Genomic DNA, 22,414 nt, shown 5'->3' on the forward strand with positions numbered 1-22,414 from the left:
ATGCCGTCGAAAACATTGTCCCGCTTTACCGCTTCGACTCCGCCCACGGTCTCGTGGACCCGGGGCTGTGGGGACACAATCGAACCGTGGCGAGGCGCGGCGGTGCTATGGGGACGCCCCTTAAAGTCTGTAAACATAAACGTTGAAACTCTGAATGTTATTTGAATGCACTTGATTCAGTCGACATTCCAATGGAAAATACAGTGTGTCAAAAATCGACTGGCCCTCAGTCAGTGAAGAGAAGAGCTGAAGATCTACATTCTGAGAACACACACAGTCACCAGCTAAATAATACACAAAGAATATTTACAATGCCATAGCGTGTCAGAGAAAACGTCACTTCAAAATATCGCACAAAAATATCTCAGTGTAAAGGATCATTTTTCTGTACCTCGTAAAAGCTTTGGCTTCAAACTGGTGGAAAATCCATCTGAACGTCACAATGTTATGTTAGTTTTCACTATTTTGTCTTGGAAAAATAATAAGCAGTTTTAGCAGCAGCAGTTGCTTCAATGTTTGTGTACTGCAACAGAGTTTGGGATCTATAAAATTATTTACTGCTTAGTGTGATTTTAAAAAGTATATTTTCATTGATGATAGCTTATTTCCTTCTCACAAAGCCATGTGGTGACATGTGACAGTCAGAGATTGTCACTGAAGATGGCGCCACCGCTCACATAAAGTGGCAAAGTGCCCTCTAGTGGAGGCTCGTGGGGGTGAACAATTACAACGCGCTTACACGGCCGAGTTCTGTATTGAGAGACTCATAGAAATTGGAGTGAACACAGGAACCTTGTACATGCATACTTTGTTCCCCACACAGTACAGTGTGTACTATCAAAACCTGGTCCATTGCCTTCCCTGGTAGTTAGGGTTGGGCATCGTTTGAATTTGAACGATTCCGATTCCAGTTTTGATTCCTTGTTTCGATTCCGATTCTGAGCGATTCTCGATTCGATTCTTTTTAAGAGGCAGGGTCAAAAAGTTCTTTCTCGATTAATTTTAAATTTATAAACTTTTATGAACTTTACTTTGAATTTCTCACATTATATTTATCAAGTCTATGAACTTTATTTTAAATCTTATACAGCTTCTTCTCGCCCTAATTCCACTGGCCAAAAAAAACGTGGTGATGTCCCGCTACTAATCGGCATTTGGTGGCGGTGGAATCTGCTCACCGAGCCGCGCTGTTGTGCGACAAAACGGGTCAAACAACCCGGCAAGCGACCCGGGTGATAATCGGCTCCAATCGGTTCCGCACCGATGGGCTTGCGATGGAATTGGGACACCTGGGACAACACCACCTTTTTTACCTGCTGCGCGGGGTGATGTTGAGCGTAACGTGCGCTAAATCATAATATCGCGCCAGTCTCGGCGTATATCAAGCACTGATGCAAAAGTTTTCGATCACGTTCCATTAGCGCTCAATAATTGTTCATTGTCCTCTGGCTGTTTCGCCCGCTGCTCGGGCACAAAATGGACCAGACGCCGAAACAATCGCTGCACGGCGGGAAGCGACCACGGAGGAGCGCGCCGCTTCAAGTCTGGCGGCAACGACGTCATCGTTCCACTACAGCCAAAAGTGACCGACAACTAAGAACACTGGCCACCGCCGGACTCTTGAATTCTGTAGAACTTCATCATGCGATCTCAGCGCGATGACGTCAGCAGACACGCAGCGGTGAAAGCGGAGAGGGTGCAGCTTGCCGGCGGGGGGGACACCCCGCTCATGTTAGTCGTGCACCCTCTTTTGCACGAAATAACCGTTTTGCAGGTCGTGCATTTAGCTGCTTTATCATTTTCTTCTGTAAAGTGAAGACAAACCTTGGAGCGCCGCCGCACACTTTCCATCGCTACCTACTTGAGCACTGCTCTGCGTTTGCCCCTCCCCCAGGAATCGAAACTTAAACATTTGAACGATTCCAGGAGCATCGGAACCTTAGAACCGGTTCCAGTCGATGCTCGATGCTCGATGCCCAACCCTAGCTATAGTGTAGTGCAATTGTGCAAACAGAACTTTAACAACCATTACAAAACCAGCTGAATAACAGAATAGCTTCAATACCTTGGTAAAAAATAAAATAAAAAATAAAATCAGCGGTAACGTGTTTTTTTCCCACATGCAATGGCATCACTCACAGCGCGCTGTGAGAGATGTCCCTTGTTGACTACCAGCTGCATTGTATGTGCGACGGAGCCCAAACTACGCACTCCCATGTTGTCCATCGCCTTTCTCATGTTGCTGGCATTGTCCCTCAGAATCACATGGACTTTGCTCAACGGAATTTGCCACTTGTCAAACATTTCCTTCAGGCTAGCGGCAATTGCCTCGCTCGTGTGTGACCCACGAAAGTTCGCAGCATTTAACATTGCACTGCGTGGAAGGAAACTCTCATCCAGCCAGTGTGCTGTTAAACTCAAAAGTGACACGGGGGAAACGTCAGAGCTCCAGATATCTGTTGTAAAGCTAAACGCTTTGACCTATTTTATGTCCTCCAGTGTGTGTATCGGAACATTAACGGTGCAGATATTGCACGTAGCCGTGGAGTTTGATGGCTGAGGTAATGTAAAGTAGTTCCAGACTCCGGATCCTTTCGCTCGCTCCACTTTGAAAACCATGTCAACTGCGTCAACTGCACGGCCGCTGCTCTGTCGCAGACGTCACTCGCATCGCACAGCATAGAAATACACAGAACGGAACTGCTCCTATGGATCGGGCCATTGGATCGGCTCATTGTCACCGATACCCGATCTAGAATTTTATTCAATATCGGATCCGATACCGATCGGTGCATCCCTACCTATGACACACCGACAATGCACACAATGATGATCCCAATGATGAACCCATGATGATGCTGGAGTACATGTAGTTTTAAAGAGTCCAGCATGTCAAAAATAGTGTCTCCTGTCCTATGGACATCCCAAGAAGGTGTTGTTCTTGGACGAAAGCTACAGCTGCTCTCTTATAAGGAGTGACTATACCAACAGATCTCGAGCTGGTCAACTGCTCTCTTCTAAGGAGTGGCTATACCAACAGATCTCGAGCTGGTCTTGCAACCTCTGACCTGCTATGGCATATTCTTGTCTTGTGGTCACTCGCCAGCTGCCGATGTCCATCAAGGGACAGACTATTTGGCCATGTATATTCCATTTTAAACCACCACACTGGCTGGGCTAGAGCACCCTGGGGGACAGGGTGAGGAGCTCAGGGTGAGGAGCTGGGTCACCCAGCAGGAGCTTGGAGTCGAGTCGCTGCTCCTCCACATGGAGAGGAGCCAGTTGAGGAGGCTCGGGCATCTGTTTGGGATGCCTTCTGGATGCCTCCCTGGGGAGGTGTTCCTGGCATGTCCCACCAGGAGGAGACCTTGCTGAAGGGACCAGGTCTCTGGGCTGGACTGGGAAGCCTTGGTGTCCCACTGGATGAGCTGGAGGAGGTGACTGGGTCCAGGGAAGTCTGGGGGTCTCTGCTGAGGCTGCTGCCCCCGAGACCTGAGTCTGGATAAAGTGGTAGAAGATGGATGGATGGATGGATGGATGGATATAAGGTGATAGAACATTTCATAAAACCAGACTCTGCATTATAACTTCTATTACACTCTAAATAACTCACTCCAATATAACCGCACTTGTCCTTCTCTCACATTACATTGGATCACAACTTCCACATTAGAGGGCGCCAAAGAGCATGTAGCACTTCCCATCATGCTGCTGTACCTCCTACGATATCCCTCGATATCCCCCTGGCTGAAGTTTGCAGCCAAGGGGCACTGCAGCTCACTCAACACCTACAAGGTTTGAGAAGGAAAGTGAGTGGAATTCATCTGGAATGAAAAGAAACGCTCAACTACAGCAGAAAAACTGAACACAAAGGTGCACAAAGTTTGAACTAAATACTGATTTTTTTTTTCTTCTTCTGTTGATTCAAATGGATTTGACCAGAAATAATATCAGAAAAAGTATAAACCAAATGTTACATTTCTATATTTAAAAAAAGGACAGATTCATTTACACCCAAAAAGATAACGAGCGAGTTAGCATTTAGCTCTTAGCCAAACGTGTGTGTGTGTGTGTGTGTGTGTGTGTGTGTGTGTGTGTGTGTGTGTGTGTGTGACACCTCTGACCTGTACTTTAAGAGGTGCTACTCTCAGTATGTGTGTGTGTTACACGTTAAAGAATGGCGCCTGACCAATTCTTTGTGCAGCACATTAATGTTTGTTTGTTTTTATTTCTGTATGGAACAGTAACACAGACACGTCAGGAGTCAGCACCTGTCTCAACAATTGCAATCATGCTGTGGCTGCTTCTTCTACTGCTGTCGCAAAGCATATTCGTTCAAGAAAGGAAACAAACACATTCAAATAGTTCACAGTGTGATCATGTAACTGTAACTCAATGTAAATTTAACTAAACAACCTTTTCTTTATCAAATTAACTGTTTTACACTATTTTTTAACTTAACTTTATCCGTTTTAATCAATTACGAAAATAAAATCACAAATTCAACCACGAAAATAATACAATTAAATGTAACAGAAAAAGCGGTAACTCTTATTTTGAAAACACACAGGAAGTTGCACGCCATCCACCGGGTCCGAAACAATCTGCACGCGGGCTCTATCCAGTGTTAGCCTTTGTGTCGTATCACGTTCTGGATAGTAGCAATTCACAAACACGCTCCAGGGTTCTAACATAAACATCGCTCTGATTAATTCTGGCTTCACATTCGGTGTATCTTACCTGTATGGAACAGAACAGTAACACAGACACGTCAGGAGTCAACACCTGTCTCGACAATTGCAATCATGTTGTGGCTGCTTCTTCTACTGCTGAGCCCCATCAGCCACCAAGACCATTGCAACACAGCGCCCCTTGCTGACCAAGTGCTGCCACTACAGGAAACGAATACCCTCATAGAAAATAAGTGCACAAACCAAAAAAAAAATATCACAAGTTATCTCAGTCTGCTACAAAGTTAAACGGGGGGGGATTTAAATCAAGTTTATGTTTGTCACACTTGGAATGTCTGACTTATCCAAAATTTTCTGATACATGTGTTGGAAGCACTGAGCGGCTGTATTTTGTATTTTTTTGACAAGCTGAGACAATACATGAGACCTTCGTGTGTGTGTGTGTGTGTGTGTGTGTGTGTGTGTGTGTGTGTGTGTAGCTGCTCTCAGTATGTGTCAGTGTGTGTCAGGTGAAGCACTGAGGTCTTTCTAGTTCTCTGCTCCTCAGCGCTGAAGACAGTCTTGTGGGGAGCAACGCTGACTCCCAACACAGAGGTCACAGGATCAAAACCAAGCGTGGACCAGAAGTACAACACTGGAGTGTGTTTCTGTGCGTGTTGGTGTGTCACCAGGGGGTTGCATACATAAAAGTATTTTTACAATTTGCATGATAAAAATAATTGTAGAAGACAGATAGATTCAGGGTCTTGATAGCTTTTATAAATCAAATAGTTTCAATATACTGTTGGACATCGTCCTCAAATGTAAGAAAAAGGGTTTTAATGCATTTTTTAAAAGAAAGGGTAAAATCAGGTTCAATATAAGAGAAAATCAAATTATAGACATCTACTCAGCAAAGTTAAGTTAAAAGTCATTTAAAAGTAAATTTGTAGGCTACTATAAAACTCAGAATTTAGTTCAAAGCTCACAATCACTAAGTTCTAACAGAAAATGAATAAAATGGGACTTTACACAAGCAAATAAACAGAGCACTTTTTGATTAGGCTGCAGTTGCAACATGCACACACGGTCAAAGCAAATGTCATACTTACTTTCACATTAGCATATGGTTACTATTCATTTAGGTCAGCAGCAAAAATAAAGGCACTGTAAATCCTTGCTATTGTGAAGTGTATCAGGAATGGGCAGCAATGTGAATATAAGGACCTGATCAAAGCCTTCAGTGACTGCAGTCACAAGAACTGTCCTACTGAAAAACCTCAAAGACCAAGGAAATAATAATAGATTTCTTGCAGATCCAAGCCCCCTCTTCAGCCAGAGTACCAGTGGGGAAGACCTCAAGGTGGTGCCAAGTCATAAATATCTAAGTGTACAGCTGGATAATAATTTGAAGAGGTCCCTAAACAGAGACACTCAATAAATAAGGGCAGAGCTGCCTCTTTTTCTTAAGGAAGCCAAGATCTCCTGACATCTGTAGCAAAATGCTGAAGATGTTTTGTTTGTGGTGGCATGTGTGTTGTTTTATGCTGCAGTCTGCTGGGGAGGGAAGGAAAATTGTTTTAGGTTTCTGATGTGTTCACCTGCCTCTGCAACAAATATCATTCAAACTGCACAGACACAGCTCCCAACATACTGTTTTCTTCAAAGGCACAGAAAAGCAGCTTGGCAAAATGACTTCAGTCCTGCTGGTTGATTTTTCATCCACCAGGGATCTCCAGTAGGCCTGTCGCGATAATCGATAATTCAATGAATGCTCGGTAAATAAAAACCAGGTAGGTAATTTTGCCGGCCTCGATAAATTGACACGTGCGTTTGTTTTTCTCCTCTCTCGCTACCAAACACGCTGGATGAGAGAAGAGGTCTCACTCTGTGCATTTGTCTCGGCACCTGTTCGCGTTGGCTCCATAGCGGAATGAACGGAGTGAGTGAACTCTCCTGTCAGTCATTAAGTCTCTTTGTCACGGGACGAGCGAGGCGGGCGCTGGCGCACACACACACACACACACACACACACACACACACACACACACACACACACACACACACACACACACACACACACACACAGAGCTGCAAGTGAGCGAAGTGAAGGAAAAGCGAGCAAACTCTATGACTGACGAACAGTGCCAGTATGGAAACATTCCGGCTTCAAACGAAACGAACGAGGTGAGCCCATGAACACGGGCGAGCCGATATATCGCATTTGTTCGAAAGTAGTGGTGGTGAAGAAGGGGAACATGCGAACATGCACGCGCACCCCAAGCACAATCATCCCCTCCAGTTTTCCCAACTGTGGGGGAAAAAAAAAAGAGTACTGCCCGAGGTTCCGCGGAGCCATCGTCCCGACAGGCATATATATATATGGGCGCGCTTACAGACAGCTTCAAAGTCCTTCTTCCTTTTTTTCTTGTTGTTATCGTGTTATCGTGGTTTTAAAGTGCTATTTTTGATAAAAAAAAAAAAAACAAAAAAAAACAAAAAAAACAGAATGTGAGTACATTTTATTTTTATTGTTTTTTTTGTTGTCTTTTATGTTTATTATGTTCGTTCATCTTATTTGCAACCTCTTAATCTGGAGAAATGAAAGTTTATAGCTTTTGACATGGTGTACTTGCATTATTATGTCATTTATTATCATTATATGATTTTAAAAAAATGGTGTCAATAATATCGTTTATCTGCAATAATTTGTAGCACAATTATCGTCCAGCAAAATTTGTTATTGTGACAGGCCTAATCTCCAGGGACAAGCATTGTGAGTAAAACAATGGCCCCAGACATCACTGCAACAGAACAGGTATTTCCTGCTTCTGGAGAGCTCTTCATTATCCCATTTAGTCATTATATGCATGGAATAATTCTATTTAACCATTATCAGTTTTCTCTTCATTCTATTTTGTTTCTAAAATGTAATAAAAACAATGTCATGTCATACTGGCAATAATAATTTGACGAGAAGTTCGCACAATGCCTATATTAAGAAAATCCAAAAAATAAATAAAAATTGATCAGAAACAAAACAAAAAAAAAGCGTCCAGGCTTCAGTGGGCCGTTGTGGTGGCAGGTGGCTGTGGTGAGGAGGCTTAAAAGCTGCCACGAGCCAATCTTCTCTCGGCATTCAGCCTTGTCATCTCGTCATTCATAAAGACTTCAATAAATATCTGAAACACAGTGACATGATTCAATCAAACCTTGTGATGCTGTAAAGGCTCCACTCAATTTTCTTTAATGATTTCCACACGAATAAAATTGACCACCCAATAATTTCCTCCCATTTCCCAATGTTGTGGGATGTGTCTCTGAATGTGTGTGTCATAGGCAGCTTCGTGCGTGATTGGAAGTGAGTGAGTGTGTGTGCGTGGCTGCGAGCGGCCAGCAGAGGCGCTCGCGCCACCGTGGTGCCCAAGCGGGAAGAAGAGGGAGAAGCAGCGTGTGAGTGAGCGGCTGAGAGCATGAGTAGCGGCGACCAGGGCAGGTAGAGAGAGAGAGTTACAGTACAATCAATAATAAACTCCTGTCTCAATCGCAACACGTCCTCCTCCTCTGTGTGTGTGTGCCACCGCTTCAACCAGTGTGGGGGTCATAATATTGTTCAAGGGAATTAACCCCGGAGAAAACACGTTACTTCGGCCCTGGAGGAGACGAATCTCCCCTGTGTCTCCCGACCACGGTCTGGAACGGAAGCAGGAACGGTTAACGCCAAGCAAACTCGATTGACCTTCTTACCTCTAGTAAGAAATGTATGACATCAAAAACAAAATCCAGGAGTCCTAAATCCCCTCTCTTCATTTTTTCTCCTAGGCCTGTGGCCTCCTCCATCATCTTCAACAGTGCAAATATCTATTGAAAGAAAAGTACATAATAAACAAGTTCACCTTTTTAAAGTCACATCTCTGTTAACACACATGCACGTGACTGACTGCACTGTCATTTACCCGCTGGTCATTTAAACCAAGTGTCCTTAATTTAAGGAAGTGTTTCAGGTTGAGGGACGTGGAAGGATTCTGCCACAGGTACATCCTGTCTGAACGGATGCTTCCATTGACGAGATCATCATGTAATTCTGAAACCAGAGAGTAAAAGGTGAACATATAATCATCTGCCAAAGTAAGAGACACTGTAAATAATTAAAGCACAGTCTATTCAAAAGTTACCTTAATCTGTGTCTTGGAAAACGCTGGCAGAATCCCTCCCTTCTCAATCAGATCCATGATGCTGCAGAAAACAATGATGGAGAAATGAAGACTGCCAGCAGCTGCAAACACTGGACTACTCAGCCACAGGAAATGCCATTTGGTAGTGACCTTTATTAATGTGCATGCAAATCAGGAAGTTGGCTGGACACATAAAGACAGGTAATAGTTTGGGCTCAGACAAAGAGTACATAGTGACACCATGTGCAGATATTAAAATAGTGAATGGTGTAGTACCTTGGTGGTTCAATGATACCTGTGCATCCACAGTTGAAAGAGTCAGCGCTGTCCAATTTCCCTGCACATTCTTTGTGCAGCACAACCCTTGCACAGCTTGCACTGCACCCATTCCAGATACCCGGCATCTGGATACAGCAGTCTAGTCAAATGAGAGACACATTAGAAGTTAAACATACATATACTATAAAATTGCTATCCTTATACAGTGCCTGTGAATGCATGAATCATTTTCCTCCAAGTTTTATCTATAAAAACTAAACATAGTCCGAGTCACTTTCTTAAAGGGACAAGCCAACATTTTTTTGTTTTGCTCATTTGCCGCTCTCCCGAGTTCAAGACGAGCTGATAGACACATTTTTTTTGACTGTGTGCAGTAACAAGAAGAGGAATAAATGGAGGAGGAACTACATGTTTCTTGTTTAGAAAACTGTAAGTGCTTGCAGAAGCGGACAGAAAACAAGTGTTTCTGCTGTACTGAGCTGGACTTGGTGCTGCCATGGCAAGGAGGACAGCACACAAAGACAACACATGACGCAAAAATCCCATTTTTGCTAAATCTTGCAGTTGTTGGAATTTTTTTCCTTTTTTCCTTCCTTGCCAGGGTTTCCTGGACAAGTGAATTTGCAGAAGTCCATCCATAGCTAACCGTCAAATAGGTCATCATAATTGTGATCCAGAACCTTTTGCATTTAGAAGAACTCCAACATAGTCCTGTGTTCAACTATTTTAATAAGACTGAAATCATTAAAACTTCATTTATATGTATTAACATCCCTCTCTTTATAACTAACCTCAGTGTCCTGTTTAGCTTTCCTCATTAGAAAGCTAGACATTAGATCTTGTAAATACAAGTGAGTGAGGCTTCTTCTACTTCAGTCCAGTACCATTTGCGTATAAACATATCCATTTAAGTCAAGTATTGATCAAACGCTTCCTTAATATCAAAGTAAAGCCAAACATTGTTGCTTTACAAAAGACAAAAGGTAAAGCAATGACACAATCAGTCAATAGTAATAACAGTATAACAAATGAGAAAATAGGAGTTTCTTTGAAATAAAGAAGGGCCCAAGGTCAGCACATATTACCACAGCTTGTTATGACCTCCCCTTAACATGAATATGCCACAGTCTGAGCCAAAGTCTTGTCCGGGGAAGCCCTGATTGAAGAAAAACAAATGTTAATAGTCTCACCACTCACTTATGCCAAGTGTGAGCAAGGTTGAATATAATAAGTACCTTCAAGTCTTTGCCCGTTTTCTCTGTCCATTGCCCAGCACATACTGTATCTTCTGAGCAATATTCCTGCACATTTAAAAGGAGAGTTACATTTGTGATACTTTCTTTGGCTAAGCTAACGTTAGCCCGGACCATCGACTCAAGCGTAGAAACAACCTTCACGACAACACAACACTCTAACGAATTCTTCCAAACATCGCATTTTGTAAATAGCACAAATCGCATCTTAGTGACCATGCCACACTCGGTGGTGGTAATGTTTTATTTTTTTTACTTTTTTCTTACCATTCTCGCGCTCTTGATATACAATGCTGCTATCGGGATGGACGCCGAATAAGCAAAACATTTCTCGAAGAAGAATGAACTTCTGGTGTGGAGTTCTGGTATGGAAGTTATGGCGACGCTAGTTTAGTTTTTGTTAGATAGTTTTTGTTGCAATTGTGTTTTTTTGTTTGTACTGTTTTGCGCAATTATTAAAAAATACATTTAAAAAAAAAGATGAACTAACTTCCGGCGTTGAGTTCCGGTCTTGAGTTCCGGTATCGGAGATATGGCGGTGCCCGTGTCCGCCATCTTTGTCTGCATTTGGGTTCCTCTCGCCGTGACTGATGTCAGGCTGCAGGACCAGCTGCTCACCACAGGGGGGAGGCAGAGGGCAGGTTTCTAGTGGTTTCCACTGTGAGCACAGAGCAGGGCACTGATTGGCTCAGAGTTTTGACCAAAGACGAGTTCGAGTCCTTCACCAAAACCAAAAGCACCACTTTTAACTTTAGTGCCTGGAGATTTTTACATTTTCACCTGTTGAAAACTTGAGGGTTTATGAAATGAGCTGCAGACGCTTTGGTTCTCGGTGGCCGAGGACAAAGGTCAAAGGTCGCTGGATGGAGCAAGACGCCATTTAAAAGCCTCCTTGGTTCAACAGCTGATGGCCGCAGCACCAAGCGACTAGCGAAGCATCAAGGGCCACAACAGCCGGAGTGAAGAGAAGAGAAAAAGTGTTGTTGGTTTGTTCAGCCACATGGATGTTGACAGGTTGACTGACTTCACTGCAAAGAAAACAAGAAAATTAGCAACTTTCATTCCTTTCTTTCTTTCTTTCTTTCTTTGACCCCAATGAGTTTCTAATAAAGAGAAAATGCATGAAAATACTGCCAGTCTTTGTCAAACAGCAACAAGAGAAACTTGAACACTCCACTCTTCTATTTATACACACATGACACACGCTTCTTAAAACTGCAGATGCTACAAAACAACAGTTTGACCTGTCGGAGAGGAAAATCTAAACTGGATCATCACCTGATTCACTGCAGTTATTCACTGTGGTCGCTCTTATTGCTCCATAAAGCTCTTTATGAAGAGCAATAAGATAGCGGTGAGCGGCTAGCAGATAGCGGCTAGCAGATAGCGGCGGTGCCTCACTTGAAAAAACAGACACCTAGCCTAACACCCAGCATTAGCCTCTAACACAAACACACACACACACACACACACACACACACACACACACACACACACACACGCTGTTTACAGGTGTAAGGACCTGTGTGTGTTGCACTGGTGTTTGTGTGTGTGTGTGTGTGTGTGTGTGTGTGTGTTGATTCGTCGTCGTCTGTCTTGAGCGCAAAGGAAACAAAGTGCACACACACACACACACACCAATTACCCCTAACCTGTGCGCTGAAAAACACAAAAATATACAGCAGAACATCTTAACGTAAACACACTTTTACTGATAAAAATAAAACATAGGCAGATATAACCTTAACAAGTTTAAACCATGAGTTTTCTGTGCAATTATAAGCATACATGCGAATGGCCACCAGGGGGCGGGCCTCTTGTGTGTCGTGACACTTCAGTAATTAGTTCAATCAGAGCAGCTCTTCAAACTCCCTGATGAAAGCAAAGTTGTGTCGCAAATAATATGTGGATTTACTTCATTGTCAAATCTTTATGAAACAAATGCTGAACTTGACATGACAGCGGTATCAGGTTTGACCAGCAGGTGTCAGCAGAGGACTTCCCAGCTTTGTGGCTTCCTGCACCGTAGACTCTCCCTCCACACCAACCTCAGCTGCTCTCCGCAGGGAGAAACAGCTGACTGGTCGTCACTCACTGTGTTGTGACATCACGTCCATGTTACTGCGCCCACTCACACTGTGGCTGTTAGTTTGGTTGTGATGTGAGACAGTTGTTGAAATAAAAGCCCCGAATCAGTGACGAGCATCAGTGTTGATGAGCACTGGCCACTTTATTAGAGACACCTCGCCAGTCTTTCCTTGTAAACCTTCCTCCTCCAGTGCGAGGAGCAGCCATCAAGAAGCAGGAAGAGAAACCGAAAGTAAAAGTTGTAAACAGTCCGACTCCACTTTGTGTTGACGCAGTCTGAGCAGAAGCAGAAGTGAAGCGGTCGGGTGAGTTGTTCTTTGCCATTATCTCCTTTCCCAGCGGCCCAACGTGGCCCGTTAAGCCGCTAACAATCAAAGATTTTATTTGTCACGTGACACATGACAAGGCACCGCGGTGAAATGAGTTTGAAGTTGGATATTCGACAGACATTCGCTCCGGGAAAAGACTACGGGGAAATGTGGCTGTGGCAACGTGATTGTGAACTAAGAGGAATTAAAGTGTCAAGGAAAAATAATAAATAATAATAATAAAAAAAAAGTAGCAAGTGACGAGTTAAATGTACGTTTTTACAAGAGTACAAAGTTTAAAAAGTGGAAAGTACAGATAAGAGTCTTCGGGAGGGAGAGAGATAGTGTGTGTGTGTGTGTGTGTGTGTGTGTGTGTGTGAGAGAGAGAGAGAGAAAGAGAGTGAGAGAGAGGTGTTGCAAACATCGCCATCGAGGTAAAAGGAAGTTCTGGACTCCTCAACACAAGTTCTGTTAATAAAACAATGACAGTACTAAATAATGATGATGATAACAACAGTAATAGGAATAATCACATTATCATGGTGCAGTGGTTAGCATCGTTGCCTCACAGCAAGAAGGTTGTGGGTTCGATTCTGCACCTGGGACCTTTCTGTGTGGGGTTTGCATGTTGTCCATGTGTCTGCTGGCTTCGCTCCATGTTCTCTCTCATTCACTCAGCGATAAAGTGCCATCAATAATAGACTTTAAGTCTGATGATAGTGAACAGAACCAGACTTCTGAGCCCTACCACCCTGAAGGTGAACCATCAAGTGACAACTAGGAATTACCACAAAATATTAATATGAAGTTAGGTATATAATGAAATAGTAAAAAACAAAAACTTTTGAGGTACTTTATTTTGAATGGCTCCATCAGAATGTTCTGAACTTGAGTGAGGAGTCTCCTGGGGTGTTGCACTACTGCCCTCTAGTGGAACCATCCAGTGACAACATCTTCATCTGAAGTCTAGTTCAGAGTAAAGCAGCTCAGTGTGTTGTTGTCATTGTGTCCAGTGGTGATCATAATGCCTGGTGTGGTCAGAGGAGCAGAACTCCAGTGTCTGCTGACTCCTGTCCTGCACTCTCCTACTGCAATGAAGTTCTGCACTGTGTTCTGAGCTCACAGTAGAACTGTTGTGTTTCACCTCAGACTGACTCCAGTTCAGGAGATGGATGGAGAAGAAGTCAGAGCAGAGTCTCCAGGGCCCAGCATGGTGTCTCTGAAGAGTGACCACTCCAAAAGTCTCCCTCCAGTCTTCAGTCATGAACCTGGACCTCCTGAGACACAGTAAGAACACTCTGGGCACAGACACCATCACTGACTGAAAACTGTGACGCAGATCAGAAAACATTGCTTTCAGTATTGTAATTTTTCTTTTCTCTCAGTTTATAATGCGAGTCTTAGGTGTAGCAGCAGGAGGTGACGGAAGGAGGAGGAGGAATGGTAGATTATTACTAATCTATTACTATTATGACTATAGCATTCTGAATAATAATGGGGTGAACTAGCAGTTTGATCTCATGAAGATTGGAAGAATAAAGTCAGTTTCATATTGACTCTAATCGGATCATTTAGTCAATAGTCATCAGTTATTGACACTTGATTGACTGTCAAGGGATTCTGATCTTCCTGCCAGACTGGTCCAGAAAACCACCTTCATGGTGGCATTGACCCAGTGACCTCTGACTGGTTTGACTGGTCGACTGGTTGACTGGTCAACTGATTTACTGGTTGACTGGTCAGCAACCCGACCGTCCTGACTCTTCACCTTCTCAGTTCTTCACTTTTCCTGAAGACCATCTAGAGATAAAGAGCAGCATCACTGTTGCTGCTGCAGCTCCTCAATCTGAGCAGCAGTTTGTCTTTAATGTTTATCAGCAGACAATTGATGAAAGATTGATGTTTTTGACTCAAGACATGTTTGTGTTGCAGAGTTCAGGGACGTAGACAGAGGTCAGAGTCTCCAGGGCCCAGCATGGTGTCTCTGAAGAGTGACCACTCCAAAGATCCTCCTCCACTCTCCAGTAATGAACCTGGACCTTCTGAGACACAGTAAGAAAACTTGGACTGACGTCCTCTGCAGTCTTCTTCCTGATGCTGCTGCTTCAGTTCACATCTGTTCAGAATGAATGACTTATTTTAAGCAAACAGTCACACAGCAGCAGCAGCAGCTTCATTAAAGCAGCTTCAGGTTGTGGAGAGAAAATGATGCTCACACTGTCACACTGATGTTTTCTTCTCCAACCTTTTCTCTGCTCCAGAGGCTGATGATGGTCTGCAGGAGCTTCTACAGCAGCAGAAGATCAGTCTGGAGAGGAGATGTGAACGTGTGACTGAAGGTGAAGAAGCAGGAAGTCAAACCCTCCTCAACAGCATCTACACTGAGCTCTACATCACTGAGGGACTGAGTGAGGAGGTCAACAGACAGCATGAGGTCAGGCAGCTGGAGACCAAGAAGACCAAGAAGACCAAGGAGAGCCTCCAGGACCGTCCAATCAGGTGCAGCCAGATCTTTGAAGCCTCACCTGAGCAGCAGGGACTCAGAGTCAGAGTGGTGCTGACCAACGGCGTCGCTGGGGTTGGAAAAACCTTCTCAGTGCAGAAGTTCACTCTGGACTGGGCCCAAGGCCTGGAGAACCAGGACCTTCATCTGGTGCTTCCTCTCTCATTCAGGGACCTCAACTTGGTCAAAGAGCAGCACTACAGTCTTCTGGAGCTGCTCCATGTTTTCCATCCAACGTTAGAGAAGCTCACAGCAGAGCAGCTGCATGTCTGCAAACTTCTCTTCATCTTGGACGGCCTGGATGAAAGCAGACTGGCTCTGGACTTTGAGGACAACCAGGTGGTGACTGACGTCACTCAGAAGAAGTCAGTCAGTGTCCTGCTAACAAACCTGATCAGAGGAGATCTGCTTCCCTCGGCTCTGCTGTGGATAACTTCCAGACCTGCAGCAGCCAATCAGATCCCTCCGTCATGTGTGGACAGGCTGACAGAAGTACGAGGCTTCACCGATGACCAGAAGGAGGAGTATTTCAGGAGGAGGTTCAGAGATAGAGGAGATGTGTCCAGCAGGATCATCTCCCACATCAAGGCCTCCAGGAGCCTCCACATCATGTGTCAGATCCCGGTCTTCTGCTGGATCACTGCCACAGTTCTGGAGAGCATGTTGAGCTCAGAGCAGAGAGGAGAGCTGCCCAAGACCCTGACTGACATGTACTCACACTTCCTGCTGGTCCAGACCAAGAGGAAGCAGCACAAGTATGGAGGAGGTCCACAGGAGCTGACGGAGGCTGACAGGGATCTTCTTCTGAAGCTGGGCCAGCTGGCATTTGAACATCTGGAGAGTGGAAACATCATGTTCTACAGTGAAGACCTGGAGAAGTGTGGTCTCAGTGTGACTGACGCCTCTGTGGACTCAGAAGTTTGTACAGAGATCTTCAGTAGAGAGCGTGTGATCTTCCACAAAACCGTCTACTGCTTCGTTCATCTGAGCGTCCAGGAGTTTCTGGCTGCAGTCTACATCTTCCACTGTCACACCAACAAGGACAACCAGGTTGTTCAAGATTTTGTCAAAGATGTAAAACCAGGCCTATTAGATAAACTGTCAAACCTGTTTAGAAAAGAAGGTGACCAAACCTTGGACACCTTTCTGAAGAGGATGATGGAGAAATCCCTGCAGAGTCCAAACGGTCACCTGGACTTGTTTGTTCGCTTTCTCCATGGACTCAGTCTGGAATCCAACCAGAGACTCTTAGGAGGCCTGCTGGGTCTCACTGACAACCATCCAGGAACCATAAAGAAGGTCATCAACAACCTGAAGGAGATGAACACTGGTAGAATCTCTCCTGACAGAAGCATCAACATCTTCCACTGTCTGCTGGAGGTGAAGGACCAGTCAGTGCATCAGGAGGTCCAAGAGTTCCTGCAGTCAGAGAACAGATCAGAGAAGGAACTCTCAGCCATCCAGTGTTCAGCTCTGGCCTACGTGCTGCAGATGTCAGAGGAGGTTCTGGAGGAGTTGGACCTCAACAAGTACAAGACATCAGATGAGGGAAGATTGAGACTGATTCCAGCTGTGAGGAACTGCAGGAAGGCAAAGTAAGTCCAGATGTTTCTGTCAATCAATCAATCAATCAATCAATAGTGAGTGAACACAGCTGCAGCTTCTCAACGCTGTCCTGACTCTGATGGTCTGGGTTCCTTCTGGTTCCTCACTGATTGATTCTGCAGAGACGGAGCTTGAAAGCAGCAGACACTTGTTTCAAGATCCACCTGCAAAGAAAGTCGTTTACCTTCATTATTGATCTTTAATTGACTGATTATTACATTGATGGAATGAGTTTAGACTGTGAGTGTGAAAAGTTTGTCCTTGACTTCTGCTGCTGCTCCACTTTTCACCAAGTGTGTCATTAAAAACACTCCCTTCTTGTGATGTCACAAAGAGCACTAATAGCTCTCCCATGTCAGTTGCCACACCCCCAGCCAGAGGTTGGCTCCAACCTCTGAGAACACCTTGTTTTGGTCTCCTTTCAACACTGTCAGTCACTGTCAGCAGCAGCAGGCTGTAAACACAGGGCTAATGATGCTGCAGTCTGGACATGTTGACAGGGTTGTGGACCATGAATGGAGTGAAGTTGCTCCACTAAGTTCAGGCAGGAGCTTGAGTGAATGAGAGGGACTAGAGGATGAGAAGAAGCAGCAGGAAGGAATGAAGCCACCAACATGATCAACATGTCCAACACACAGCAGCTTGGAGCTCTGATCCAGTGGAGCTCCAAGCTGCTGTGACTGGACACACCAGTGAGCATCATGTGGAGCTGAAGCAGCAGATCAGAGCAACAGTGTCAGTGTTGACTCACTGGTGTGTGAAGCTGCACTTCATTTGTCCTTTGTGATGATGGAAGCAGCTGATCAGCTGTTGATGATCCTTCAGTCACTGTCACGCTCTCACATGGTGATGATCTTCTCACTGCTGTCTCCTTCACTGCAGACTGTCTGTCAGTGGACTCTCAGAGCTTCACTGTGCAGTGGTGTCTTCAGCCCTGAAGTCCAGCCCCTCCCACCTCACACTGCTGGACCTGGATCAGAACCGCCTGGAGGATCCTGGAGTGAAGCTGCTCTGTGCTGGACTGCAGAGTCCAAACTGCAGACTGGAAGTTCTCTGGTCAGTTGCTGCCCTCTACTGGTGGACAGTCAGTGTGTTTACATGAAGAGCTTAATGGGACTAAACAATAATTCGGTTTTCTCGTCCAATCGGAGTTCTCACCTTGCCCCCGTATACCTGCAGCTGAGAAATTGGAATTATTGACGGGAACGTGTCCTCCTCCCAACACTAGGGGGTGGAGTGAGTCTTTTCAGCTGGTCAGCTGCTTTCGGTTGACATATTAAATCATTATGATATGGAACGATAGTTCATAATGTACGTGTTACTTACTTTGCAGATAAGCTGTACCCTATTTCTTGTGCTCATGGTGATTTTAAAAGGCAGACAAGAACGATGTTTGCTGTTGGAGGGCTACAACAACACACTCGTGTCTTCGATGCTACGCTTTGTGCCGTCGCTACAGACCCGAAACTCTGGTTCTTGTTGGATTCGGGTTCGGAGCAGACTGGTGGGAGAGTTTGTGTACAGGTTTTGCAAAGGAACGGTGTCTTCAGTTATACACACGCTCATTAAAGTGCCGACCGTGGAGGAAGCTGGTGCCACTGCACGGCTTTTCCAGCAGAATAACAGCGAAATTACCAAAATAAAAACAAATCAGAAAAACATCTCTTTGGTGTGCTTTTATTTACAAAGTTAAAATTCTTCTAACTCACAAAAAATGTGAACAAAAAGGTAGAAATATAAATACGAAAGAATACGTATTTGTTCAGGGCTGCGCAAAGTCGGAGCCCTGCATTTGCTGCGTTACCTTTTTAAAAAGGTCTCCGTTGCGCGTTATTTTAATTTGTCCATCTCTTTTAGAAGAGAAAGCATCGCCCCGGTCTCATCCTCTCTCCAAATGTCAACATTCTTATTCACGTTTGCCAGGTTATTTCGCGCCGTCTGTTTTGTTAGACGATGTAGTTGTGTGGTCATGAGTGGCGAGAGGGAGGCGTGGCGCGTGGCGCGTGGCGCGTGCGCACTCGTGCTGTCCAGTTAATAGTACGACTAAGGCGTATACATGGCAGAGAAATTCGAATTCCAATCGCATTATCTGGGGGTCTCAATTGGAGTTCTCCGATTCCAATCGGAGTTCTCAAACTCCGATCATAATCGGACTAAGGTGTTTACATGCACGTGAGTTCTCCGATCATATTTGGAGTAAGGCAATAATTCAAATTTCTCTAGTGCCATGTAAACGCACTGACTGTGTGTCAGCAGATGGACATCAGACACACAACATCTTGTGTAGTTGTTGTGATGTTTGGAGCTGCTCAGTGTGACCAGTTTGGACTGGACATCCTTCACCGTCACTGTGAAGGACGTCAGCAGCTTCTGTCTCACTGTAGTGTTTTTCTTTGAGTTCATTTCTAACTTAGAAATGTTTTAAATCACACACACACACACACACACACACACACACACACACACACACACACACCTGTGATTTTCACTCTCCATCATTTCTTCTTTATTCAGGTTGAGGAACTGCAGTTTGTCAGAGCTCAGCTGTCATTGGCTGCTCTCAGCTCTGAAGTCCAACCCCTCCCACCTCAGAGACCTGATCCTGAGTGAGAACCAGCTGCAGTATTCAGGAGTGAAGGAGCTGAGTGGTTTCCTGCAGAGTCCAGACTGTAAACTGGAGACTCTGAGGTCAGTTCACCCTCTTCACTCTACAACTTGTATCACTCTTGTTGTTGTTGTCATGATTTTCACTTCACTGCTGTTGGGAATTCAATTTGCAGTCACTGGTTTGTGTTTGAAATGAGTGAAACTGGGTTTAAAGGTGCAGTGTGTAAATCCTGCCATCTAGTGGTCAGACTTTACATTGCAGCGCTCATTCGCTCGCCCTCTCTCTCCCATATTTTTTTCTTTTATTGCAGATTCTGAAGTCCACATTTCACTTTGATGTTCAGAGTGATGACACCCTGGAAAAACTCTCCATCATTATTAACTCTCCATCATTTCTTCTGCATTCAGGTTGAGGAACTGCAGTTTGTCAGAGCTCAGCTGTGATTGGCTGCTCTCAGCTCTGAAGTCCAACCCCTCCCACCTCAGACACCTGGACCTGGGTCAGAACCAGCTGCAGGATTCATCAGTGAAGGAGCTGAGTGGTTTCCTGCTGAGTCCAGACTGTAAACTGGAGGTTCTGGGGTCAGTTCACCCTCTTCACTCTACAACTGCTGCAGTTATTGTTATGACAATAACAATTTACAGACACTGTGGGCCAGAGCCCCAAAGCATTTTGCGTGGCTTTTGCGGCAGAAACTGCGTGTAAATGGCGCCAAAAACGGTGGTTCTGATCCACAGAGGGGACGCAAACGTGAAAATGCGCGGAGGCGCAGCAGTGGCAGGACTACGGCGGACTCATTGGAATGTATTTAAATGAGTCATTAGGGGCAAAAGGACACGCCGCCTTCTATGCAAATATGCCTCATTCAAACAGCGCCAGCCAGAACCACAACCAGAACCAGGAGCAGCTTCTGTCTGTCAAAGTGTTTCTGGCTTCTGAGTGAAACTTTCCTCTCTGAAGCCTGAAATATATCCAGAAATATTATACATAGATAGACATAGACTGCAGTATATATGGCAATATCTTAGATATAGAAAATACAGCTGGTCCTCAGGTGTTGGTGACTGACGCGTCTGGACTTTCTCTCCATGATGGCAGCAGTCTGGTAGAGGAGGAGGCATCGTACTGCCAGGATCACAGCAGTGCCTTCATGCTGGCAGAGTTCCACTGTCAAACACACACACTCACCAACAACCTCTGGCCCAAACTGCTCTCAGGTGCCGCATTTGTGGGCGTGTTTGCGCCTGCATGTCATAGCACAAAAACCTTTGTGGATCCCCGCATCTGTGGCGCAGATTGCAGCCACAATCTCACTGCAGTTTACCACTGCGCACCTTCTTTGAGGATCTGCCCCTCTGTTTCCATTAGAAATGTTTTAAATCTCTCTCACACACACACACACACACACACACACACACCTGTGATTTTCACTCTCCATCATTTCTTCTTAATTCAGGTTGTGGGGTTGCAGGTTGTCAGAGCTCAGCTGTGATTGGCTGCTCTCAGCTCTGAAGTCCAACCCCTCCCACCTCAGAGAGCTGAGCCTGAATCACAACCAGCTGCAGGATTCATCAGTGAAGGTGCTGAGTGGTTTTCTGCAGAGTCCAGATTGTGAACTGGAGACTCTGAGGTCAGTTCACCCTCTTCACTCTACAACTTGTACCACTCTTGTTGTTGTTGTCATGATTTTCACTTCACTGCTGTTGGGAATTCAATTTGCAGACACTGATTGTGTTTGAATTGTCTGAAGCTGGGTTTAAAGGTACATTCTATAAAATTCTGCCATCTAGTGGTCAGATTTTAGATAGCAGTGCTCATTCGCTCGCCCTCTCTCTCCCATATATTCTTAAACTGAGACTGTACTTTGATTTTTAGAGTGATGACACCCTGGGAAAACTCTCCATCATTTCTTCTTTATTCAGGTTGTGGGGCTGCGGGTTGTCAGAGCTCAGCTGTGATTGGCTGCTCTCAGCTCTGAAGTCCAACCCCTCCCACCTCAGACTCCTGCACCTGGGTGGAAACAACGTGCAGGATTCAACAGGGCAGCAGCTGGATGCTCTGGTGGCCAGCAGAGACTATAAACTGAAGAGAGTGAGGTCAGTACTGGTTTGGAAGCAGTGCATGATGGTTGATGATGTTTCCCAGTCCCATGCTGTGTCTCAATTCAGGTGCTGCGTCCTTGAAGTGTGCATTTTGGAAGGAAGTTGCGTCATAGCACTGCGCGAAGGCTTGTCCCAATTAAGGACTTAGGACGCTGAAAATGCGCCCTCGGAAATACGCACTAGTTTTAGCCGATTCCAAGGATACACCGCACTATCCTTCTCGCACTTGGGTATCCCATGATGCTTTGCGTGCTGCTGCAAAGCATCGTGGGATCCTGGGAAGTCAGCTGAAATTAGCGGCATATACTGGTTAAGACGCGACATATAAATCTAAATATTGAAGTTTCACATAAAGTATCCAGTTTTTAACGTAGGATTTTATTTATTTGATCATCCAACGGCATCGTTAGATGGCGAACCAATGGTTAGCTTGATACTATAAAAACGTCACTTCCGGGGTTGGCCAGCCGGAGGGAACGGCGGTGACGAAACGAGGAAATACGCCGAAGGCTAGACCGTCCCGAGTGGTTACCGGGGAGGCGGGGTTTGGTCCGTCCTTCTAGGCTGGGAAGTCTAAGAACGCTTCCTTCAGACGGAGGACACTCGGTCTCAAGGGTGCAGAACCTGAATTGAGACACAGCACCAGTGTGAGAGGAGGATGGTGCCATCAGCCAGTCACATGACTTTGTTGTGGTCTGGTGTTGACGTCCAGCTGCTCCTCATTCATCAAACTGTCCCTCCATCCAACTGCTTCTTCTCTCACTTCACCACTCAATGACTGATCACTTCATCTTCACCACGCCTCACTATCAGTCAAACGCTC

The 22,414-nt window shown here is 45.1% G+C and overlaps 1 protein-coding gene across 2 annotated transcripts in view; it reads left to right on the forward strand.

Annotated features, from left to right (window-relative positions):
- The window catches only part of LOC142896230 (NACHT, LRR and PYD domains-containing protein 3-like), a 135,844-nt gene that overhangs the window by 53,629 nt on the left and 59,801 nt on the right, over window positions 1-22,414 (forward strand). For both annotated transcript variants that reach the window (XM_076037779.1, XM_076037780.1), the window contains exons 10-11: window positions 19,396-19,569; window positions 19,897-20,070. In XM_076037779.1, coding sequence (XP_075893894.1) covers window positions 19,396-19,569; window positions 19,897-20,070 — 348 coding nt within the window. The remainder of the gene's footprint in view (window positions 1-19,395; window positions 19,570-19,896; window positions 20,071-22,414) is intronic.

This window comes from Nelusetta ayraudi, unplaced genomic scaffold, assembly GCF_046127955.1.
Source record: "Nelusetta ayraudi isolate G7.1 ecotype Tasmania unplaced genomic scaffold, CSIRO-AGI_Nayr_v1 ptg000052l, whole genome shotgun sequence".
NCBI lineage: Eukaryota > Metazoa > Chordata > Actinopteri > Tetraodontiformes > Monacanthidae > Nelusetta > Nelusetta ayraudi.